This window comes from Mirounga angustirostris, unplaced genomic scaffold (assembly GCF_029215605.1).
Source record: "Mirounga angustirostris isolate CCGP_5_RB_7025 unplaced genomic scaffold, mMirAng1.0.hap1 SCAF_7, whole genome shotgun sequence".
Taxonomy (NCBI): Eukaryota; Metazoa; Chordata; class Mammalia; order Carnivora; family Phocidae; genus Mirounga; species Mirounga angustirostris.
This window is the reverse complement of record NW_026991715.1, coordinates 62,178,773-62,203,733: the sequence shown is the minus strand read 5'-3', so window position 1 is coordinate 62,203,733 and position 24,961 is coordinate 62,178,773. Positions and strand designations below refer to the sequence as shown.

At 48.0% G+C, this 24,961-nt stretch overlaps 1 protein-coding gene across 1 annotated transcript in view; it reads right to left on the bottom strand.

Annotated features, from left to right (window-relative positions):
- CKMT2 (creatine kinase, mitochondrial 2) overlaps positions 1-24,021 on the bottom strand; it is a 31,645-nt gene extending 7,624 nt beyond the window's left edge. The window contains exons 1-7 of the mRNA XM_064596312.1: positions 23,913-24,021; positions 6,998-7,169; positions 5,245-5,443; positions 3,835-3,930; positions 3,129-3,350; positions 1,426-1,511; positions 377-500 (exon numbers count right to left, since the gene is read on the bottom strand). Of these exons, the coding sequence (XP_064452382.1) occupies positions 377-500; positions 1,426-1,511; positions 3,129-3,350; positions 3,835-3,930; positions 5,245-5,443; positions 6,998-7,149 (879 nt within the window). The 5' untranslated portion in view covers positions 7,150-7,169; positions 23,913-24,021. The remainder of the gene's footprint in view (positions 1-376; positions 501-1,425; positions 1,512-3,128; positions 3,351-3,834; positions 3,931-5,244; positions 5,444-6,997; positions 7,170-23,912) is intronic.
- Positions 24,022-24,961: the final 940 nt, after the last annotated feature.

Sequence of the window (24,961 nt, the reverse complement as noted above, 5' to 3'; positions counted from 1 at the left end):
AATAGGAGAATATAGGAATTCTCAGCCGGTAAGGCTGTGGTCAGGTTACTTTATGAACAGTTAGATCCTATACTGTCTCTATGCTTAGAATCGCCAAGAGCACTGTTAAAGAAATTGGAATATAATTAATGATCCACAGACTTCCCTAAGCCATTCTGGACTGGGAAGGGAAGCATAGGAACTTACTAGTAATTAAAAAAAAAAAAAAAAGCCACCTATTTTTTGAAGCACTACCCTGGTAGCCCCACCCTCAAAGAGTGCCATGATCCCTAGAAAAAATGAGCCTCATCTTGGAAGTCACCACAGTGTCTTCTGTTAAGGATGAAGAAGTGTTTTCATTTTAATGAATATTAAGAAATCTCTGGTAATATCTTACTTCTTTTAGTCCACGACAGAATCGCTCAAATACTCTTTTCATATTGCCTCCTTTTTCCATAGAGATTACCCTGGTGTGGTCTTCCTCATTAATCCAGATGAGAAATGTCTTGTCATAATTATGCCTAATGAAAGGAGAAATATGGTGTTGCATGTTAAATACATTTGTTTCAACACATGAAAATTCCCTTTACCGCTGTAGCTTGTTTCATTTCACCTTCTTCATTTCCTAGAAGGCCCTAAGTTTTTCATTGTGACTGAACAAGTACTACAGAATAATGTTAGCGTGACAGAATGACGAATAAGACCAACTCCAATGCTTAAAGATGTCATGTGTTTGCCCAACAAGAATATCATCTTCCCCAGTCCTTGGACAAGGAGGGCAGTAATTCAACTATGGATAACATTTGGCTTCAACACTAACAAGAGTGTTCTCCTACAATAAGCTCAACCAAAATCTTGTGGCACTTCAAGGAAGTTTTTTTACCTGCAGCCCCAGATGTTTGGGGTGCAGAAGATTTCACACGTTTGCTGCATAGATCCTGCCTGTCCACACACACGGAGCAACTGCTCATGAACACACTTAGCGCAGCTCCTTTGGAGAGTGTCAAAATAACCTACCAAAGTACAGGAATCAAAGTGGACTGAGGACTTTGGCCAAGATAAAATACGTGTATACTTGATATCCATTCTTCCTTGTAGGGTTTTGCTTAAGTCCTCAATATTTTTCATTTTCTGCTCTTTTGTTTTAATGTCATGAAACATTCTCTGTGAGGTCAAATAATATGAAGCTAATTTTTCTTAAAAATAGTCTTTTTTCTCATGCATAATTCATGCAAACTAGCGAACATTCTTACACATCTTAAGAAACATCATAATACTTTGGAATCACACACACACACACAATTTCTACAATCTCTCTCCCCTCCATTTAACTCAAGCCGGGCATGCTGTCAACTGCAGGTCACAGCAACTTCAGGTTAGGACAAGCAGGTGATCTGAAGGAAATCCTCTGCACACACTGCAAATGTGAAAATCCTATGTCCATACCAGATTCCCCTGGCATCTGGCCAGTCACGGGCCATCCCAGCACATGTTAGTAAAGGGGATACTGGCTTATCAAATAGAAAGTGGTCCTGCAGGCGGAAAGGGACAAAGCAGAAAGGAGAAAATGATGAGATCAGACACACCTACACATGCCCGGTCTGTCAGGCAGTGGTTTTCAGCCTTGGCTGCCCACTGGAACAACATGGGGGCTTTTAAAAAAATACAAATGCCCAGTTCCTGCCCCCCCCAGAGATTCTGTCCTAATTGTTATGGGGTGTGGCCTGGAGAGTGGGATTTTTTTAAAGCTCTTCAGGTGATTCTAGTGTACAGCTAAGGCTGAAAACCACTGGCTTAGCCCAGATGGAAATACTTAATCACTATGGATTATGTCTACCCACCCGCACCAGTGACAGAGCGGGCAGTAAGTGAAGGACGCGTTCCGGGAAAGTCGTATACACAGCCACTATTCTCTATGTGGCCGGCATTATCAGGGCTTTTATTAGTATTCTTCCTTTCAATAAAAAGTATTGGAGATGTAAAATAATGGTTTACAAATAGAAATATCTACCATTAATTCAGTGCTCGCTATGTGCCAGGCTCTATGCTGTGTGCTTTTATTTTCCTGAATCCTCACAATACCATGAGGCAAATATAATCATTTTATTTTATGAGTGAGGAAAACAGATTCAGAGTGAGAAAACAACCTACCCAGTATCACACAGCTAGGAAGTGACAGAGCCTAGATTCAAACCTAGACCTGTATGACTCCCAAGCTTGTGCCTTAAACTACAGTATCCTACTCTTCCTATCAAAATCACTGTCAAGAGACTGATGTGTATACAGTAAGACTGTGTGTATACAGTAAGAACATGAATCTGGCTACCATGTATTCAAATTTGATTACGTTGAGGTAAGAAAAGATATGGAGAGGGAAGGCCTTCTACAGTCTGAGTGGAAGGTGTGGGAGACATTAGCCAGAGAGGACTTTGTGGCCTTATGCTGGAAACCACCAGTGGCTGCTGGAGGCCGAGGAGGGCTTATTCTCTAACAGAGCAGGCAGAGGGTTGGCCTGCCAGCTGCAGAGACCAGGAGACTGAGGCCCATAGAGACTACAAAGCTAGCTCATCTAGTTTGGCAGTGGGGCATATTTTGTGGCATTACATCTTCTAAAACGACAGATACGTTGCTTCTGCTTTTCTTCAGAGTTAAAGTAAAAGTTACTTTTGAAACTGCTATCCGTTTTTAGCTATGCTACAGGGAAAATAAGTAGAAGGACTTGAGTCTTGTCTCCCCTAGTGTTAGAGGGAAGCTGTCGAGGATTCATGGAGGCAGCAGAAATCCCAGAGCGGCCCCAATGGGACTCAGGGCAGACCTTCCACCTCGGTAACTTCCTTTCCAGATTTTCCTAGCTTCCAGGACTTTCTTTGGGAATGGCAATGGAGACCATTCTCAACAAGCAAAGGGATCTTCCATTTAACCTCCACCCATGGATCCCCAACCCCCCAGCTCCATAGTGGAGTTTCCTCTGCAGATTTAACCACAGACCATTTCTGTGGCTTGACCTAAAGTGTTAAGGCCTCATTTTCCTTCCTTATACTGAACAGGATGAAGTCCCAGCAAGCTCCCCATGAGGCCTCACGGTGCCCATGAGGGCTCTGGGCACAGCCCCACCCCAGGCAGGGCCAGATGGTTCAAGGGCCACTCACGTCTATGAGCTGTTGCTGGTCCTGCTCGGTCATCTCAGACAGCTTGTAGTAGCGGCCTGCCAGGTCCCCTTTGAGGCCCTGCAGGGCCATGATGGCCACGTTCTCCACCTCCCGTCGCTCAGCCCGGGTGCAGGCAGGCGGCAGGCTCAGCCCGCGGATGCTGCGGCCTGTGCGTACCCGAGAGGACAGCACGTAGCGCTCGTCAAACTGCCCCTGCGTGATCTGCCGGAGCAGAGGGCGCCCAGAGTGAGCACGGCCAGCTGTGGACTACAGTCCCGCCACGACCACCGTGGTTCCAGCCCACTGACCTGCAGCACCCCCGACGGGGGGCCCTCAGACCCTGTGTACAACATGCTGGACACATGTTGGAATTACAGGGTGGGGGTCGCATAGATACGGGGCCGAGCTACTTTATGCAGTGCCATCCGGAATCCTTTACCCCACTAGGTGCAGGATAAAAAAAAGGAACTGCTTTAGGAAAGGCTTACAGCTCTCACTGGCCAACACCACCCTCTGGTCCTGATTAAAGAAAGACTTGGGGACCTTTCTGACCTCCTTGCCCCTGCAGGGGGTGTGCTCTGCCAGGGCCATCCCAGAGCTTGCAGAGGGCATCTGAGCCCGGCTGAGTCAGCCTCCTCGCAGGTGCCCCTCATTTCAGGCTCTGGAGTGCCAGCTTCCTGGGAAAGCACGGGGGGCTGCAGCCTACCTTGGATGCATCCAGATCCGTGGAGTGCTTCATCACCTTGGGGTCGTAGCCATTGTGCCTTAGCTTGATGACAGGATCGAAAAGGTCGGCAAACACCTGTAGAAGGGAAGACACACTTGTTTCCTCTTTAATTGGGTCATCTATTAAGAGGTCATCCCTTTCATTTGCCCCTTCCTCCCTTAAGCGCCAAAGCTGCCGCCCTCCTCTGTCGTTCTCAGTGCTACCACGCAGGAAATGGGGGTGGTGGATTGATGGTTACCAATAACAGCAGCAATGACAGGCCACCTCCCTAGTGAGTGATTCTGCCAAGCTTACTGCCATGACACTGAGCAAGAAAGCCTTGTGTTTAAGGACTTGAGGTTTTTCCCCAGCAGTCCTTTCTTTGTAAGATGAAAGCAGCTGCCAGAGCAGAAGTGCCACAAGCGGTTTTGTGGTCAAAGAGATGATCAGGTTCGGGAGTGTGAACATAGTAAATTCACGGAAAACCAGCTGCGCTACAAGAGAAGTGCACAGCAGCGCTCAGGGCAAAGCCAGGACCTCTCACCCTGCAGTCCTTCCCGAGCCCAAACTATCTTGTGCAAAATCTATTTTTTTAAAAAGCAAAAACTTCAGGTATATCCTTTAGGTAAGATAATGTTAAGAAGTCACAACGGAGTGCCTGCTGCCTCTGGGAGCTGTGGGAAGTGGGTGGCCAGGGGTGGGGCAGCACATGGGGTCCCAGGAGCCAGTTCTGGTCTGAGACTCTGGGGGCCCAGAGCAGCGCACTGCTCTGTGTGAATGAACTACCAGTCTTGTTAACCAGCAGGACCCCGTCCCTCCTCTTGATGGCTGTTCTCCCAGGGAACTGCCTTCAGCTCCCTGCCATTTGCCGTGGTTTAGAGGTAGCTCTGTGACGAGGCCTGCATGGTGACTGAGCTGCCCTAGCAGCAGACCATCCTGTGCTTCTGCCCCAAGGATGAAGACACGGAGATCCTGGGATTCCTCTGAGAAACGTGATGAACTCAGTCATCTAAGCTACAGTGGTTGTGTGATCAGCAATTCCCAAGCTAAAGACACACACCATCCTCCTTCCTCAATAAAGTCTAGCCACAAACACACCATGTCCTAATGTCTTTTTGGTGCATATGTATCACCAATAAATTACAAGATTTTGTCTGTACCAATTCATCCCCTTGACAGTCTCAGAGAGCCCTGTCGTGTAACTCATTGCTCCGTGAGGTGGGATACTAGAGCCGCAACAAAGGAAGCCTTATCCCTGGGAAGTTGTAGACCTTCTTGTTCCAGAAAGCATTCCAGATGTTCTGCTGAAGCTGGCTTCCCTTTATGAATGCTGGCCCCACAGAGAAGAGAAGGACTCTGGGACCCAGAGCACCACCACCCCCCACTCTGGAATTAGCAGCCAAGTTTTACCTCATAGGACTCCTCATCACCAGCCACCATGCCCACAGTCTTTATGAAGGGGTGGCCAGGGTTGTCCACTCCAGTCTGGATACACTGGTCCAGGGTGTAGCCATTGGGTGTCACCTTGTTGCGGAGCTTGGCGTAGATGGTCGGGGTGAGGCACTCGGCCATGCAGTTGTTGTGCTTTCGCAGATCAGGGTAGTCTGCACTGCACGCGGAGGGGAGAGGCTTTCAGTGAGCGGTGCCTGAGGGAAGTGGCCTGCGAAAAGGCTTTGTTTCTGGCCATCCTTCCACCAGGCTCTCTTTGGCCAGTGGGCAGGGGGACACGTGTCTAGGAGTCATGACTTTAAGCCAGATTAAGGGATGCCTGGGTGGCTCAGTCATTAAGTGTCTGCCTTCGGCTCAGGTCATGATCCCGGGGTCCTGGGATCAAGCCCCACATCGGGCTCCCTGCTCGCAGGAAGTCTGCTTCTCCCTCTCCCACTCCCCCTGCTTGTGTTCCCTTTCTCGCTGTGTCTCTGTCAAATAAATAAAAATCTTTAAAAAAAAAAAAAAGAAAAAGAAAAAACAGTCCCCTGAACAGCCCAAGAAGGAGACCTGGCCCTGCTTAAGGATTCCATGATGCTGGCTGCAGGAGCCCACAGACCATGGCTTACTGGAAAGGGGAGACAGAGTGAAAATTAAATAATAAATGGAAATTCCATGCAAATTTTTTTTTTTTTTTAACCCAGATGTTCTGGTAAAATGCAGTAACCACATTTTGGTCCCTTAGGTCTGTGATGGAGAGACTAGGAACCTGCAGGTGGAGCTACATAGAAATTCAGTTATTTATCTGTCCTCTATCTGTGGTGCAAGTTCCATGAGAGCAGACTGGGTCTGCTTTGCTGAGAGCAGTGGCTGGCTACAGAAACGGGCATTCAGTACATATCTGTTGGAACAGTACACAGAAGGAAGTAAAGTGAGGCGCTCTCTTACGCCGGGATGTGTCCTGGCTGAAGAACAAGGGATTCAGGACTCCCATGGGCGCAAACACAGGTAATCTCACCTCAGGAATTCCTGAGGTACATGGTAGATGTCGGTAGTTCCCTCAGAGATCTGGATTCCCACAAGAGCCAATGAGTATCTCTGAGAAGACCATCAAGTCTTCCTGGTCTGTCTCCTCCACACCTGCCTCTGCGGAATCTTGTGAAGTCAGCACTGCCTGCCAACTCTATGCAGTGTGCGCGGTCTCATCCGTGGCGAGGAGCCAAGGGCTGAGAAATCATGTCCATCTTCATGCCACTTCCCCACTTGCCATCTGCAATGGCCTTTAAAGCTGATCCTTAACATCAGTACCACAACATCATTCTCCAGAAAGTGGGACGGCAGTGAGTGAAGCATGGGCCTGGAATCAGGGTCCTTGGGTTTGCATTTGGCTGCACTAGGTGTGTGAACTTGGGCACTGCTTCATTTTTCTAAGTCTCCATTTTACCACAAAGGGATGCTAAGATGAATGAAATAGATACTCCATATATAGCGCTTAACACACATCAAAGTGCTCAACCAATGTTCATTATGAGTATGATTACTATTCCGTTAGACCCCAAGCTCTGGGCAGGAATGAGAACACTACACTTTCTTGGATTCACCACAGGTCACTGTGCTTTGTGTCAACAGTGATGGTCAGTTTGACTTAGTCATTCTCAAAAGCAACAAGAAGGACCCTTGCTGACGGTTTCTGGCAGGGCAAAGCATATTTCTGGCTGACACCAGGAGTTCTTACCTTGGCGGGAACATCCGGTGGTGCTCCCGGGCCTCAGCACACACGTTCTGCCGGTTCAGCAGGTACCCAGTGGCTAGGGCACTCGTGCCCACGGTAGCAAGTAACAGAGGAGCATTGCGGCCAGTGAGCAACTTAGAGAAGGCACTGGTCATCCTTCCTCTTGGATGAGTGTCTGAAAGCAGAGAAACTGGATTAGACAAGCTCCCCGGGTAGCCCTGAGCCCCAGCACAGCGATCGCCAGGCAAAGAGAAAGAACTGCAAGGAGCCACTGCCTCTCTTTTGGTTTGGTTTTTCTCTTTCTTCCTTTCTCACCCATAACCCTTCACACTGCTTGCGGAAATGTGCGTAGTTGTAGACACTGTGGATGTCCAACTGCCTGAAGTCCATTGCCATTTTCTCCAGTTGAGAATACAGGAAAAATAAACACAGGACTTCCGCTGCTGGCTATGTGACAGACCAGGTGCTCCTTTGGAACCCGCCACTGCACAGTGAGGAGAGCCTGAATAGGACGGGTTCCTGGGCTTGGAAGAAGTAGAGGGAGTCTCTGAGTCCTACCCTCCCACTCCACTCACTGCAAATGAGCTGGTGGCAGAGCTCGGGGTAACAAGCGAGGAGGTTTGGGTTATCTTGAGGACAGATGTCCATCTGAGCACTAAGGTCAGGATGCCAGCAGTGAGGTGGAGAGCTCCATCTGTGACTCCCCTAGTGAGCTAGGACCCTTGAGAGGGGTTAAAGTGGCCCAAGGTCAGCAGACCCCAAATCCCTGGCTCCCAGCAGAAGCAGAAACAAATCCTCTCTAAGGAAAGTACACTCAGTTTAGGCTCTGGTTTCCTACAGATGAAGATCAAGTAACAAGCTCTCAAAGACCAGCAAGCACACAAGGAGGAATGGGGAGTCAACAGAGTCAAACTATCTTTTAAAAATGAGAATGACTGGGCGCCTGGGTGGCTCAGTTGGTTAAGCGACTGCCTTCGGCTCAGGTCATGATCCTGGAGTCCCTGGATCAAGTCCCGCATCGGGCTCCCTGCTCGGCGGGGAGTCTGCTTCTCCCTCTGACCCTCCCCCCTCTCATGTGCTTGCTCTCTCTCATTCTCTCTCTCTCAAATAAATAAATAAAATCTTTAAAAAACAAAACAAACAAAAAAAATAAATAAAAATGAGAATGAAAATAAAGAGATCATTAACAAAGGAACCACTAAAATATATACTTTAGGAAGAAACAGACATTAGAAGGACAGCCTGAGATGCCGATAAAATGTAGAAGACATATGTAAGTATTTGTTTAGATGTATTCAATATCAACAAAGAATGAAAATCAGGATAAGGACCTGCCCAGACAGATACCCTGCTGTGTCTGCTATTGCCCAGAGATCCGAAGGACCAGTTAATCCACAGCATCACCCAGCAGGGAGCTATTTAATGTGGGTTGTTGAGTGCAGAACAATAGAACAGATCACTGTAAGTACTCTCTCTTATGTTCATCTCTGTGATGCTCAAATACAGGGAGTGTGGAATTTTTTCCCTAATAGTTAGAAGGTTCCAAGGACTGCTCCAAGATCCTTCAAGCTTAACCCCTGCAAAGAGCCCACTGATATGTATGGCTGTGGCTGAAAACCTGGGCCACCCAGTGGAAGGTAAGCTTTTAATAAGGTGAGTTCGGCATAGCCTTACACACAATTCTAAGAGCAGCCTGGTGAGGTTCACTTTCTTCCTTGATTGTATTTTGGGAACTGGGATCAGTCTATGAACTTTATGCTTCCAGAATCTCCACCTAAAAGTCTCTATTTAACATCTGTTTGGGCAATTCTAAGGAGAAACTTGAATATCTCAACCAAAAGCACCAGAGTCCTTGAAAAAATTTAGGATGTTATTTTTCTGCGCTAGCCCAGGAAATCAGATTATCAGAGAGCCGTTCTTCTGTGCTAATGTCTAAAAACAATTCCCTGAGTCCTAAAGACAACAGAAATTAGTAATCCTCAGACAAGATAAATGGGCCATTTCCTAAAGTTGTCCTAGGGACTTGGACTGGCCCAACAGTAATCTCATCACACGACTTCGGCTGTTGTTGGTCTCCTTCCAAGAGTAGGTGAGGGCTCCTCAGAGAACTGTCCCAATACTTGCTGGCCCTTGCGTGTGACAGGCAGTACTAATGTACATCTTTCCGTTCCGTCTTAGCTGCGTCCACACCCTCCAGCCGCCTTCCTGAGTGGAAAGATAATGCTGTCATCTGAGGTTTATCATAGAACTCATCAAAGTAGAAGGAAGCTTTGTCTAAATTCTTTCCAGGAAATATAAGGGCCAAAAAATAAGCTAGGACAGTTCAGACTAAGAAGTCCATTTGTTTCTGAGCTTGACTCAAATGTCTTAATCTTTTTCTTTCCTTACTTTGCTTGGACACTGGTATGTGTTCACATCAGAGTCTGCTTGAGAAGACCAGTCTTAGGCAGAGTCAGGAGAAAGAGGAGGGAATGGTGTCATGGGCACCCCATTGACAACTGGTGGTCTTCAAAGGTCTTCTTCCATGTGAGAGTGATGTGTAGGTGGGTGTCTAACTCAAATTAATCATGTTTGAAATGTCATATCTATATCTTGTTTCTGGAAATAATATCAATTTATATCCAAGAGTTCCAACATTGTCCTCTTGTCCGAGCCATGACATAAGATTCCTGCCAATAATCCTGTGGAGGCTTTGGTGGAAGCAACCTAAGCCATCCTGGAGCTGAAAATCTTTAGTGCTCTTGCTTGCATTCCTTGTAGAGAATTGCCACAGACTCAGAGTTTTGGTGAAGTGAAGATTTCCTGCTTCCTTGACTCTATGTTCCTCTCTTTTCAGGACACATAGCAACACTGAATTTCACTGTTGAGATGCCATCGAAAAACTTGAGAGTGAGACTGAGCTAAGGGTCTCATCAAACAGCCTAGGGACCCTGGGAGCAGCTGCTCCCCAAAAACCCAGAGCCACGCTTGCAATAAAACCGTTTTTCCTCGTGACTAAATGAAATCTCTGTTGTGTGTTAAAAGTTAGTCTTTGAAAAGCTTCACAGGCTTTGTCTTACAGACTCTGTTACCTGGGAGGTCCCAAATATTACCATAAGCCCCCCTATCTGCAGCTGAAGCCCCTGCTTCCAAGAGGCTGGATTTGTTATTTGCACAGATGGTAAGATGGTAGGTAACCTGTGACATAAATCAGTCAAGCTGGGAAAAGGTATATAAGAGATAACCCATGGCCACCAAAGTGGTCAGGATTGGGCTTTGCCTAATTTCCAAACATGGTGGTTCTGTAAGTCAGTCTGTCTTGTGAAACCACCAGGACCAAAGTTTGAAGCATAGAGCAATCTGAAGCTTCCTTGCACAGCTTTTTAATTTTTTTGATTCTCTCCATGCCCCAAGCATTGGCATAACCTATTGAACTGTTCTGTAAGGAGATGGGTGGAGAGAGGAGACGAGGGGCCAGAGCAGCTGTGGTGCTTCTCCAGGGACAAAGGCCTCCGCATCCAGACACCCTTAGGAGGGGGAGAGGGCTCCACTTTAAGGCTTTGGCTTTTGCTGTTCTTTTTGCCTGACAGCCTGCTTGAAATTAGGCATCATTCCCAGTTTCTCTGAATAATACCCTTTTTGTTTCCTTCTTTGCACTTGTCCCCACCTCTCGTTATTTTATCTGCTTTGTTTACTGACCATCTCCCCCAAATAAATGATAGGCCCCCCAAGGGAAGGAACTTGGCTTCTTTTGCTCACTGTTTTATCACCATTGCCTAGCACAGCACCGGGCACTCAGCAGGCTCTCAGGAGCATTATTTAACAGATACATTCTGGATCCTTCTTGCTGGGGTAGGAAGCCGCTCTGAGGCTTGCCAGGATCCACATGAGAATGCTCGTGTCAACTGAGTGGGCACAGTGGGGGATGTGAGGCCGGAGAACTGGGCCAGTCGGAGGACGAGTGGACGGGCCAAGAACACAGGCAATGGAGAAGTTTGGAAGCCAGCTTCCCTCAGCCTTAGGACACCCAGTGGCCAGTGTCCTGGGAGGAGGATCCAGACTTCTTTGGGGGGAAAGAGGCAAATGTCAGCTAAATAAACTCTTGGGAACTTTATGAAAGCTCACACAGCACATGTACACACACATTCAGGGACTGTCATGGGGCCCAGAACACCCTGGCCACAGTGCACCAGCCTGACTTTCAGGATGAGAGCTCTTGAGCTCCGTACTGAGCTCTCTGATATATCTGTTATTATATATACTATATATCTAACATATTCTAATACAGATATATAAAATATATACTCTATAAAATAGATGTATTTTAAAATACCAAAACAGGGAGGCAAACCATAAGAGAGTTAATCATAGAAAACAAACTGAGGGTTGCTGGAGGCGGATAAGGGTGGGGGCATGGGGTAACTGGGTGATGGACATCAAGGAGGGCACATGATATAACGAGCACTGGGTGTTAATATGACTGATGAATCATTTAATTCTACCCCTGAAACGAATAATATACTATACGTCAACTAAATTGAATTTAAATAAAAAAATTTTAAATAAGTAAAAATCAGTTTACTTCGTGTGCTTTTGTGCTATTTACTATAAACCATACTCATTTGTTTTGGTGAAATTATTACTGTTTGCTTAAGTATTGCTTCTTACCACCCCTCCAGTTTAGACTTTACTGTCCATCCTTCTTGTGACTGAACCAGAGCCTGGTGCCTCAGTCTGCCGGAAACTTCTCTGTGCCCCGCCTAGCCCAAGGTGACTGCTTGCTCTCTACGTTTCCACAGCACTCCTGGGCTGCTCATTCATTTCCACGTATGCTGCACAGGTGTTTGACACCTGCTGGTGAATTCAACTGTCCTGTAGTTCTTGTCATGTTAAGGAACTGCCCACTATGCGCTGTCTTCCCAGCCGATGGCTAAAATCTTCAAGTCCAGGAACCTACCTACCTGTCACAGATCCTTGCACATAGTAGCCCATCAATAAACATTTCTTCTCTGACCTATTTTTGAGCCATGCTTTGCCTGATTTCCAGAAGAAGGAAATCTTACAGCCTCCTGCTTATCTCCTTTCAGACAATCCACGTAGGTCTAAGGGAGTGAGCCCTTTTCCTTGGGCTATCTCCCAAAGCACCTTTACCCTTCTTGCCTGGCTCCTTTGCCCCCAAGTACTTCTCACTTTTAATTTGCTATAAAGCCTCAGGCCCAGTATCTAAGCCAGCTTAGACTCAAGTTTTGACCCAGGAAGCTAGCTTACGAAATTAAGAAGAAGAAAAAAAAAAAAACTACTTACATTAAACACATCCCGTCCCCTTCACCTATTGATTTTGAAATCCTATCATAAAAGCAACCAAGCGAGGCTGGTAGGCTGGATTTCAGCACTTCCCTGCTCTGGTTCCTGGTCTCTACAAGCCACCCAAGAGCAGAGCAGCCCAATGCGGGCTCCTCATCTTTCAACCATAACAGACCGCCCCGTGAGAGCCCACTCAGCCCGAGCCCAGCTGTTTCCCAGGGAGGTCCGGGAGAGGGTGTCCCGCAGGAAACAGGCAAAGCCTGAGGCCTCGTGTGCGTGGCCTTCCTTCCATCAGGACTCCTCTGACTGTGTAGGCAGGCGGGGAAGGAAGGGGCAGCTGAGGAGCCAGTGCTGGGTATTGGGGAAATTTAACTCCAATCTGTCATCCAGAAATGCCTCTCCACAAAACACAGGAAAGAATTTTATTACTAAGCATTAAGCCAGGCTGTGATGCTCCTCACAGGCAGTCCACTAAAGAAATTGCCAAAACAGAACAAAATCTCACCCTTTTCGAGAACCATGCTGATAGAACCGTTACCTACGTGTTCTCGAGGTAACTCAAGGAAGAAGCCATGACAGCACTATTTGTGACACAGAGCTTACCCTAAGTTCACCTGAAATTGGGGTGGCCATTCGTGCTAGCTAATTGCCTTTAGCCAAAGGAAAAATAAGCTTCTCTGGTCTCTTTGACAGCAGGTAGTTTTACTTAAACCTTGGAGGCTGGCACCGAAGTTGAACCACTAGCATCCCCCCCGAGACTGGGAGGTAGGGGCCTATCTTCCTTGATGTACACATTTCAAAGAGATGGCTCCCAGGCCGTTGAGAAAAACATTTCTAGGTTGTAAAACTGCCTGGAGGCTTACTCCTCTTAAAGAGATTTATATACATCTCAAAGGGACAGAGAAAGAATTTACAAGTTTTCCAAAGGAAATGCTCCAAGAAAAGAGGAGTGGCTCTTTCCCTTTTTTCACTAGGGAGCGATAACTTGGTTTCCTCCCCTTCCTACACATGGGGGAGTACTGTGTCAGGACCTCAGCAGGGCGCCGGCAAGGGTGGACATCCCTCAGCACTGATCCCACACTTCGAAGAGACAAGATCCAAAGACCACAGGATGAGGTCACAATTTTTTTTGGTTCTCAAGCTCACTGGCCTGCACATGAAGGTTTGTAATAAATGCTGGGTAAGAGAGAGAATGAACATAGAGACCCCGAGTTAGAAGGGACATGAGCAGTCATTGAGCTCAGCCTGAATGCAGGCACCCCTTTTCCCTTCAGCCCTCCTTAAACCCCAGCAGAGCTGGGCATCTTACCACTTCCTAAAGCAACCCATTTCACTGTTGGATAACTGTAGTTATTAAAATTTTTTTCCACATCTTAATAAGGGAGGAAAATCAAAATTAGAATTTTCAAAGCCAGGTACTTTCCCCACGATAACCCCAAGGAGCAGCTATCTTGCCCCCTGTCACAGAGGAGGGAACTCAAAAACAGAGAGGTTAACTAAAAGCCCAAGGTAACACACATAAAGGAAAAGCACGTATGAGTTTCAGTAGGCACTCATTTAAATGAAGATCCTTTTTTACTTATAAGATTTAATAATAAAGAGTATTACAGTATGTTGGGATAGAGCCAACCCCCTTGTGTCCCAAGGAATACAGCAGCCAGCCAGTTCTAGCTGCCTTGGTCCCTCACAGTTTCTCAGGGGTACTGAATGGTTTCTCTCCATCAGGGTCTCCACAGGGGGCTCCGGGCCAAATAGCCAAGCAGCACACAGGCATTGTTCTGGCTCCCCCTGAGGGGAAGCAACACTCAGAGGGTGAACCCTCAGGGCTTCCTCCACCCTCTAGGAATACCACTGACCAAGGACTTCCCGAAGTAGTCAGACGGTGTGGGTCGAAGTCACTGTGAATGACACTGACATGCTTCAGGTGGAGAGAAGTCACAGTGGGCAGTGATGAAGGGAGAGGGAAGAAGACAGGACAATGAGGTGGTGAAGATAGGTATCTTTTTATTTATTTGTTTGATAAATATTTAAGTGCTTATTATGGGGCAGCTTTTACAGTGCTCACAGTCTGAGGGGAAAACTCCTCTGTGTAGCACTCGTGATGTGCTGGGCTTTGTGGTTATTACCCCCACTTAATCCTCACAACAGACCCATGAGGTTGATACTCTTATTATCCCCATTTCACAGATACGCAAATGGAGGTAAAGAAAGGTAACTTGTAACTTGCCCCAAACCACAAAGTTCGTGAGTGGCAATGCTGGAATTCAAGGCCAGCAGTCTGTTCTCCCAGGCCGTGGTCGGAACCGGTGCAGATCATGGGATAGGCGTTCTGCCATGGAAGCCAGTGCCCCGTGGGAGCCCCTGGGAGGGCATGGTCTGGTTTGAGACCACACCACACAGCTACACTGCGCTTGTCTGGTTTTGATCAGACATATTGCCCCCACCTGCCCTGTGACTAGTACCAGGTCACAAACGACCAAGGATTGGAGCAGAAACAATGACTAAGGGAGGAATGAAGGCTATACCCCTGTTCCATGCCTAGGGCCAAAATCTTCAGGATGAGGACATGGCATCCTGGGCCACAGTCACTGATCTAAATTTGGCTTTGGAGGAACTCTATGGAAAGCAATTGTCCTGAAATTTAGAGTTGAATTAAACTGGGGCTGAATCTGCCTAGGATTTGTGGTGGCTGACTCTCCCCAAAGGCCCAAGGAAAACCCATGATTTGGGCACAACCCTGACTGATTCTAGATTCCAGAACACTTGCAGCTTCCAGGGACAGACCTAATGAGGCCAAGGACAACCACTCAGTGAGGGGCCCGTGCAAAGTGTGAACGCAGCCTCCCCAGTGGAGATCACATTGCAGCCTGAGAGCTTGCCTTGAATCTCATTTATTCATCCATCCATTTGTCCATCTGCCTGGCTGTCTATCCATCCATTCAACAACATTAGAGAATCAATCCCTGTGTCAGATTCTGGGGCTGCCCTCCAGAAGCTTATGGTCTGGAATGAGAGAGAAATCATTGTAAAAACAGATCATTATAATCAAAAGTGACATGAGCAAAGAGAATTAGCAGGGGAGAAGACCCAAGTCTACCTGATATATCAAGATTTTTCTAGAGAAGGTGAAAAATTGGGAGTAAGCATTTAGAATGCTTATGGCACTTTGATAGAGAAATTTTAATTAAGAAAATTTAAGCTGGCATTTTCTATGCCTGTATTTTATTTTTCTAGTAATTGTACCTTATTATGTTTTACAAATGTATTGGTCTGCTGTGGCTTAGAAATTAATGACAACTTTTGCTACAGACAATTTGAGAAGTGCTGCTCAGTTTCCTTACCTCTACAATGGGGCTAATCATGGGACCTACTCATAGAGGTTTTGTGAGGATTAAATGAGCTCTCAGCACAAATATTGATATATAGGGAACAGGCAGTAAGTGTCAGAAGTTCTTGTGGCTAATGTTACTAAATTGGTAAATTGGTGAAAAAGGGAGAAGGGTCTAGAGGCAGGGAAATCAGGTGCTGGTGTCCTGGAATAAACTAGGCAGGAGATGTTCCGGGCTTCAGCCATGGTGGTGGGAAGGCTTCTTGGAGATAGATGGAAGAAGTTCCAAGATACTTAGTGGGTGGGCTCAGGGGCTTTTGTGACCAGTCAGATGCGGGCATGAGAGTCATGAAGCAGTCTTGGAAGCCTCCCAGGTTTCTGACTGGAGGATTTCACTTGACTAGGAATCCTGGCTGGGGAGCAGGTTTGGGGTATAGGCAAGGGCAGGATGATCAGGTTGAACTGGAGGTACCTGGGAGGTATTCCAGAGGGAATGACTTTTCTTTTTTCTTTCCTTTCCTTTTCTTTTTTATTCTTTTCTTTCCTTCCTCCCTCCCTCCCTCCCTCTCTCTCTTTCTTGTAAGCTCCACACCAAACACTGGGCTTGAACTCACAACCCCGATATCAAAAGTCACATGCTCTACTGACTGAGCCAGCCAGGTGTCCCTGGACGTCCTGTCTTTTAATATGATTGAGGCCTCATGAGAGAGGTCTAGACTGGAAAGGACGGAAATTGTCCAACCATCCACCTGTGCCTAAATCCTCTCACTGGGCTTTCCTGGGGGCTCACCCAGGCCCTCTTTGGACACCAGCAGTGACAGGGAACTAGCAGCCATAAACAGACACAGGAGTAGCATCAGGATCAGAGGCTCTGAAGCCGGAAATTCTGCATTTGAATCCAGTTCTGCCACTTACAATTCTCTATTGTCCTGAGGAAGTTACTTGGCTTTCCAAGTCTTTGTTTTCTCAAATATAAAATGAAAATAATAATAAAGATGAAAAAGGAGTACAGAGACAATCCCTCTACCTGCTGCCACAGTGTTTGAGAACATTCTCCCTTCACCTCAGCGAACAGCCCAGCTTTGTCCAAGGGAAGTGGTCTGCGTGCTTCTTCACTCCTCATGACTGACAGAGTTATCAGTTGAACACGCTGCAAACACCCGCCAGTGGTGTGGAAAGGCCCGAGGGGTGATTACAGAGCCTGCCTGGAGCCCCACAGGGTTCTTCCCAGGGATGCTTTTGTCTGACACCTTCTGTCCTGCCCCTCAGTCCGGCCATTTCCTGGGTCAGGCTGTCTTCTAGGGCCTTCCTAGGCTTGCTCAGCCAGGACAGACCCTTGTCCCTCGGCTCCCCTGTCTCGTGAGGATGCCTGGTCCTCCGGGGAGGTGCATCCCTGGCAAGCCAGGCCTGTTCCTGCCCTCCAGACTGCAACGCTTCTGTGCCTATGGCTTCCTCCCAGGAGCCCTCATGTCCATCAGCCCGCATAGCTTCTCCTTCTAGGCCCCATCCGCAGGGACTTCTCAAGCCTGCTGCTTGCCCAAGGCACCCCCGAGCTGGAGAGCAAGAGCTTTTCTGCAGGACAATTACACTTAGCTGCTCCCAGTCAGAAATTCTGCTCCTGTGGAGATCATTAAATAAAGGCCCATGCCATACAGACGGTGCACAGACACATGAAAAGACGCTCACTAGTCACCATGGAAATGCTAATCAAAACCACAATGAGATGTCACCTTACACCTATCCGAGTGGCTAGAATCAAAAAGACAAGAAATAACAGGTATTGGCAAATATGGAGAAAAAAGAACCCTTTACACCCTTGTTGGTGGGAATGCAAATTGGTGCAGCCACTGCGGAAGACTGTGTGTGGGTTCCTCAAAACTGAAAACAGAAATACCACAGGATCCAGTAATTTCACTATGGGTATTTACCCAAAGAAAACGAACACTAATTCAAAAGGAAATATATGTACTTCTATGTTTATTGCAACATTATTTACAACAGCCCAGAATACGGAAGCAACCCAAGTGCCCATCAACAGATGAATGGATAAAGAAGAGTGGTATGTCTACACACACACGCACACATACACAGGAGTATTACTCAGCCATAAAAAAGGAGATCTTGCCGTTTGCAACAACATGGATGGACCTACAGGGTATAATGTTAAGTGAAATAAGTCAAACAGAGGAAGAAAACTACCACATGGTTTCACTATTTAAGAGAGAAAACAACTGAACAAAGAAAAAAGAGGCAAAAACAGACTCAAATACAGAGAACAAACTGGTAGGTGCCAGAGGGGAGATGGGTGGGGGATGAAGAGGTACATAATTTCAGTTTTGAAATAAGTTACAGAGATGAGAAGTAGAGCATAGGGAATATAGTCAGTGAGACGGAAAACACTGTTGGCGACAGATGGCTCCTGCACTTACTGCGGTGAGCACTGACTTACGTACAGAATTGTTCAATCATTATGTTGTATGCCTGAAACTAAGATAACACTGTATGTTAGTTATACTTCAATAAAGAAATAAAATCAAGAGAAGTATTTGTGAGGATGTGGATAAAAAGGGAACCTTTATGCACTGTGGGTGGGAATGTAAAACAGTGGGGAGATAACTCAAAAATTAAAAAGTAGAACTACTGGGGCACCTGGGTGACTCAGTCGTTAAGCGTCTGCCTTCGGCTCAGGTCATGATCCCGGGGTCCTGGGATCGAGCCTCGCATCGGGCTCCCTGCTCGGGGGGAAGCCTGCCTCTCCCTCTCCCACTCCCCCTGCTTGTGTTCCCTCTCTCACTGCCGCTGTCAAATAAATAAAATCTTTAAAAAAAAAAAAAAAAGTAGAACTACCATATGATCCAACATTGCCACTTCTGGTTATACGTTCAAAGAAAATGGAATCAGTACTTCAAAGAGAAACCTGCATTTACATGTTCGTTACAGCATTTTTCATAATAGCCACAATATGAAACACCCCAGTGTCTGCTACTGGATGAATGGATAAAGAAGATGCATATATATACAATGAAATAGTATTTAGCCATGAGAAATAAGGACATCCTGCCTTTGCTACAACATGGGTGAGCCTGGAGGACATTATGTAGGTGAAATCAAAGACATCACTGCATGACATCACTTACATGGAATCTAAAAAACTCACAGAAACAGAGCAGAGTGGTGGCTACTAGTGGGTGGGGAGTGGAAGAAATGGAGAGATGTTGGTCCAAGGTTATTTCCACTTATCTGACGTATAGCATAATGATTAATTATAATTAACATACTGTATTAGATCCCTGAAAGTTGCTGAGAGTAGATCTTAGATGTTCTCACCACAAAATGGAAAGGGTAATTATGTGAGGCGATACAGGCGTTAGCTAATGCTATGATGGCAATCATTTTACAATCTACACTTTCAGCTTATACAATGGTACGTGCCAATTACATCTCAATAAAGCTGGAGGGAGCAATAAATAAAGGCCCATGCAAAGGGCAAGGACAGGCCTTCTTTTGGTCTTAAAAGGCTCCTGCTGAGTAGTGCTGAGGAGGGTCAGGGAGGCAGGAGGTGAGACAGGGTGCAGCTCTGCATAGCCCTCCCCTTGTCGGCTGTGATCCAATCACCTGGACTGCTCAGTGAGACGCTACAAACATTTTGGAAAGTGAACCAAGAAACCTCTATTAACAGGTGCATAGTCACTGGCCCAAGCATCACAGTTTGAAAATCCATTCTGCAGAAATAAAGCTGCAGTATATAGGAAGAGACTCACAGGAGGATTACGGAGCACTGTTTGTAGGGGCAAACGGACAAATGAAACCTGGAAGTCGTCTGTCCATCAGAGGGAGAAGGGTTGTATTAAGTGTGGCACATTCAGATGGTGGAATATTCCACAGCTAGTAAAGAGTTAGTTAAAACTGCCTCCACTTAACCTGGATGAACATCTATACCATATTTTTTAGGTTAAAAGAAAAAACTACTTGCATAGCAATGAGAATGAGTGGGTCTAGTTTTATAACAGTATAAATACATGTGCATTTGCATATATTTATGTGAACATAAAGTATTGAAGGTTATTCATACTTCTCAAAGGGTTACTTCAGAACAAGAGACTTGGAAGAGGCAGATTATTAATTTTTTTCTTAATAGAACTCTGTATTGTGTCACTAGTAAAAATAAGCATGTAGAATTTTAGGATTTAAAAAAGTAACAAGCTAAAAAGTAAATCAACTGTGAAGCGTGTCAGAAGTCCAGATTTCTAGACTGTATCTTTTGAATGAGTTTCTGTAAGAATGGAGCCATCACATGTGCATTTGAAAAGAGCTTCACAGGTGATTTCCAAGCCCCTACTGGGTCTGGGAATCTGAGCCTTAGCAACTCCATCTATATAATGGGCTCAAGGAGACCTCTCCCAGGTGTTGTGAGAATTAAGTGACAGGCTGCAGTGAGCACCGACTATATGCAAGTCCTTTCTCCCTAATGACTCCAAGGCTATGGGGGAGTTACCACTCTCTCCCAAAAGCCACTTATGATTATCCCAACCAGCACTGGTCTGCCCCTTCTCTGAATGTTAATTTTAGCTTATGTTTTTACCATTTCAAGTGTTACATGTAATTGTTTTATTTGTATCTGAGATAAGACTACATTCTAGAAGGAACCCACTGCATACTTTCAGATCCACTGATCATGCTCTAAAAACCAACGTCTGAGTTGACTAAATGGATTTAATTACTTGGGCTCCTAAGTTCTTCTCCAGACCCCTGTTATCAGGGGATCTTGATCTTATCCCCAGTTGACAATCCTTCACCTACTGGCTTCACCCACCTCTGATCCCTTACTCCGCTTTTGCACTTGGGATGTCCTTTCCATCCCTGCATGCCCAGTCAAACCTGTTGTCTTTTGTTTTTGTTTTTTTTTTTAACTAACATTTATTGAGCTCCTACCATGAGCCATGCACCATGCAAGGGGCCTTACAAACAACGTCTTCAATCTTTGCAACAATCCTGCCAAGTAAGCATTATTTCGTAGATGGGGGAAAGAGAGGCTCAGGAGAGGTTAGGTGACTTGCTCCAGGTCTAGAGGCGTGTTGAAAGAGCTGGGATTTGAACCAGGTGTGTCTTTGGCCCTGGATTTGGGCTCCTTGTAGACCACAGCACTTGACAGGCAGCTCTGCACTGATCAGTAATCAAAAAGCACCTGTGATTTAGGACTGGGAGTGCCACAGAACCCTCCACTCAGACTCCCCAAGACCATAGAAATGCACTTATCACAACAGCTCCTAGACACAGGAATGTCCCCTCAAAGCATGTGACTCCCGGAATATTATAAGCCATTCTCTTTCCTTGTCCTCAGGCTCCTGAGGTAGCCCAGATGTCAGGGCTCCTCTGTCTGCTCCACTCAGACACCAGGTGCCCAATGTGCCTGCCAGCCATTTAGGGGACACTGGGCCAGCCTGCCTTTTTCTAAGCTGGTGGGGCATAGGCTTGTCTTCTCTCTCCTTCCCTTCCCGTCTCCTCCCTTATACAGGGGGAGGGGCTGCAGGGGTGAGGAGGGACGTTGTCTCTAGCGCGCCCCCCCCCCCCCATAGAAGGGCTCTGTTTCCCTAACTTGGAACACCTCTATGTGAAAAGCACTGTTGACAGCATCAGGGCTAAAATCTGGCAGAATCCCTGGGCTCCAAGAGAGGTAGGTTTCTACCCAGGGTGCAAGACCACAGCAAAAGCCAATAATATTGTTTGTTAGTACCTGCTCTGTTAAAAAATAAGAACCACCGGGCGCCTGGGTGGCTCAGTTGGTTGAGCGACTGCCTTCAGCTCAGGTCATGATCCTGGAGTCCCGGGATCGAGTCCCGCATCGGGCTCCCTGCTCAGCAGGGAGTCTGCTTCTCCCTCTGACCCTCCCCCCTCTCATGTGCTCTCTCTCATTCTCTCTCTCTCAAATAAATAAATAAAATCTTAAAAAAAAAAAAAAAAAAAGAACCACCATATTAAGTCCTTTGGTCACCATGCCCAAGAGCTGTTTCTCTCTCTGTCCTAGCAGGCACCCTGGGAGTCTGGGTCCTGGTCTAAGAGTTCTGTCGGGTTCTGTCACATCCTGGAATGTGGAGGCCTTGGGTTCTGTCACTGCCTCAATTTGGACATTCCTGGTCTTCCTGAATATCCTGGATAAAGACGCCACAGGTGCCTTTCTGCTGACTCGTTGTTATTTCTGATCCAGCTGTACATGGCGTCCACGTGTTTGAACTCGTCGGGGCTGGAGGGCAGTGGAGGGCAAGAGGAGGACCACGTGTCAGCTTCCTTCCAGAGAGTCACCCCAAAACAGAGGACATCCTTAGGGTTGGACCAGCTCCACAGAACACTCTGAACAAATTCCCATGATGCCAGTCTACTAGGCCAGCAGAAAATGGCTGTCCCCTTCCAGTTCTCCCAGAGAGCAAAGGGTTCAAGTTACTTCACCACCACCAGATACACGGTCACCCATGGGCACCGCTGGTCACCTCTGCTCTATTCAGCAAGTAGAAAGTCATAAGCAGGAGATATTTATAGTCCTTCCCTGTAAACCAGAGGCCTCTCCTAGGGCTCCTGTTGACGTACACGTATGACCATTACCAGACTCATCTCTCACAGGTAAATTGTTTTCAAGAAGATAGTAAGTAAGTTAGGAGCCATCTAGTCTTGTGAAATGCTGTAAAGGAGTGGGTGCCTTCTCTGCGGCCCAAGGAAAGGACTGAGCGTGGCCTCAAGGCGAGGGGGCACCGCTGTGACCTCAACAGTCACCTTCAGGCCTGGCTCCCTGCAGGATTCCTGGCTCAGTGGGGCAGGAACTCCCAGCTGACACAAAGATGACAAATGGCTCCTCTAGGCTGCGGCAGGGATGGAGCCCCGGGGCCTCTAAGCCAGGGGGCAAAGTCTGCCTCAGAACCAATCCTCCTCCTGCCTCTGAATACCCAGGACTCCCCATTCCTCATCCCACCTCCCACCCCATGATTTTCTGGACCTTTCTCAGTCACCCCTTTAGGAAAACTGACCTGGCCTCTGGCCCGTTCTCTAAGGATAGGATTTCATCATGAACTGGCAGAGTCCGTGGAGGCAGGTGGCCCTCGGGCCCTTTGCTGAAATGGAGTCTTAGCCCACGGAAGGGTTAACTCTAAAGGCTGGGTGTGGGGGGGAAAGCACCTCTAAGTGCAGAGGCCGACGTGGAGCACCCACACAGCTAATAACACCCAAATATCCTCTGAGAGCCCGCTCACTCAGGAAGCCCCCTTGCCAAGTTCTGGTTGGTGGTTGTGTTCTTCTTGGGCGGAGTTAGCAGACCAAGGACACAAGTTCCAAAACGGAAGAGAAGTGGCACTTCTGGAAACAGCACAGCAGCTGACGGAGCATAACCTTGTCGCAAGGGCGCGAACTGCCCCCTCACGTGATTGCAGCTGACCCCGCGCGGGGCCGCAGAGCCAGGGCAGTGCTGAGGGAGGGTCTCAAGGGCAGCACTGAGGACAGCCGAGCGAGGGTGGCTTGCTCTGGTGGCACATGTCACTCTCCACACCCACCAGAGCACGGGAAGCCAGAGATGTCATCCACTCAAGGGTCAAAGCCAGGGTTGACCGTAAGCCCCCGTGAGCCAACCCAGCCAACAAGCAAACAAGAAACACATTTTGCCAGAGACGAAGCACGTTGCGGCCAACTGTGCTGCATTTTTACCTCTGATGGGGGCAAACCAGTTACGTGGCTCGTTATTAATGGATTAGGGATTTCAAAAATGACTCTCTAGCACTAGTATTAGCCAATTTAAATTGGGTCCAGCTGTTGGGTTAATTAGTAATTAGCTCCTTTGGAGGGCCTCAAAAGGTTCATTTTCCCACTTATTTATCCCGAGTCACTTCTTTGCACCTGTTTTTGATGCTGCTGGGGTTGAAAATCAAAAATCACTCCCAGAAACGAATGCATTAGTTGAGGGTTAAGGCCCCAAACGCAGAAACATTTAGATTCTCCATCAAGAAAAATTCCCAAGGCGCCGTCAGAAACAAGCGGACAAGCAAGGTGCCGAGGGCCGCGCCTCCCTGCAGAGCTGTCGCAGGGAATGGCCGCCGGCGCCTGTGTGTGCCGGGAAGAGCGGGCGCGCAGCAAGGCGCGCACTCCGACGGCTTCTTCAGGGAGTCGCCACGAATCCCTCGCCCGCGAGCCGTGCCGTGAGAGCTGTCACCGCGGCGCCAGAGGTCCCGGCCCGCAGCCCTCGGCCCACCGCTCACAAGACCCCCCCCACTGGCTCTAGCAGCGCCCCCGCTGTGCAGGAAGAAAGTCGGGTTTCATGGGCTCACTGACCTTGGAGCCGGAGTCTCCCACGTCCCGCTGCCCGCAACAGCTGAGGAGCGTAAGCCGCCGGGCCGGCCTTGGCCTTGAAAAGCCTCGGGGCTGGGCGGGGCCGGGGCCCATCTCGGCCAATCCCGACTCTCCGCTCGGACGCCAGGGCGCGCTGGCTCCCACCGCGCTGCCCTTGAAGGCGGGCTTCGCACGCTTTCCCGCTGGGCCCTGGGCTCTCCAGCACCCGCCCTTTCCCCCGAACGTTGCCCTCCCCCATGTCCGGTCCTGGAGGCCGCCGCTCCCAGGGCTCTGCCAGGTTCGGACCCGCAGCCTGGCCGACGGACCGCCCAGCCCCGCAGAGCCCGGCTTCGGCTTCGGGGGGGAAGCGCCGGCACGGGGGCTGCCGCACCTGTTAGGGGATTGGTTCCCACGTTCCCTCAGCGGCCCCATCCCGCGAGAGGGGCGGGGGCAGGCGGCTGGCTCTGGAGAACGACCCCCTCCGCAAACCTCGGCGGAGGGCTGCGAGGTAGAAGATGGGTGAAGCTTCCACCCTCGCCGCCGCTAACCGAGCTCTGAGCCAGGGGCCAGAAGAGGTCCTTCCAACTTGCTGTCTGGGGCCCGGGTTCAGGGACAACGACAATCACGTTTCTCTTTTAGATCAAGCCCTCTGAAGTAGACTGCTAGACAATTTCCCTTTCAATCCGCACCAGTTTAATGTATCGTCCAGAAGGCCCTGCAGGCCACATCCCTGCTTAAAAATAGCCCTGCTTGGGACATGCGCCCCAACCAGAAAGGTTGGCTGTAAATAGCAGTGACCCACGAGGACTTGGGCTGCAGCCCTGACATTTCAGAGGGAGCTGCCTGGCTCTCTGGTGACGGTCACGTACCCAGCCTCTACGGCCAGGTTCCTTTCCCTTTTTCTCTCAGGGTCCAACCCGGAGCAGGGGGTAGAGCCCAGAAATAACCTCCCACCTAGAGTGGTTCTCTTTCAGAGTTTCTATTTCTTTTAATTATGACCCAAAGCAAAAATAAATGTTACCTTTGCATGGGGTCACTGACTGGGAGAGTGC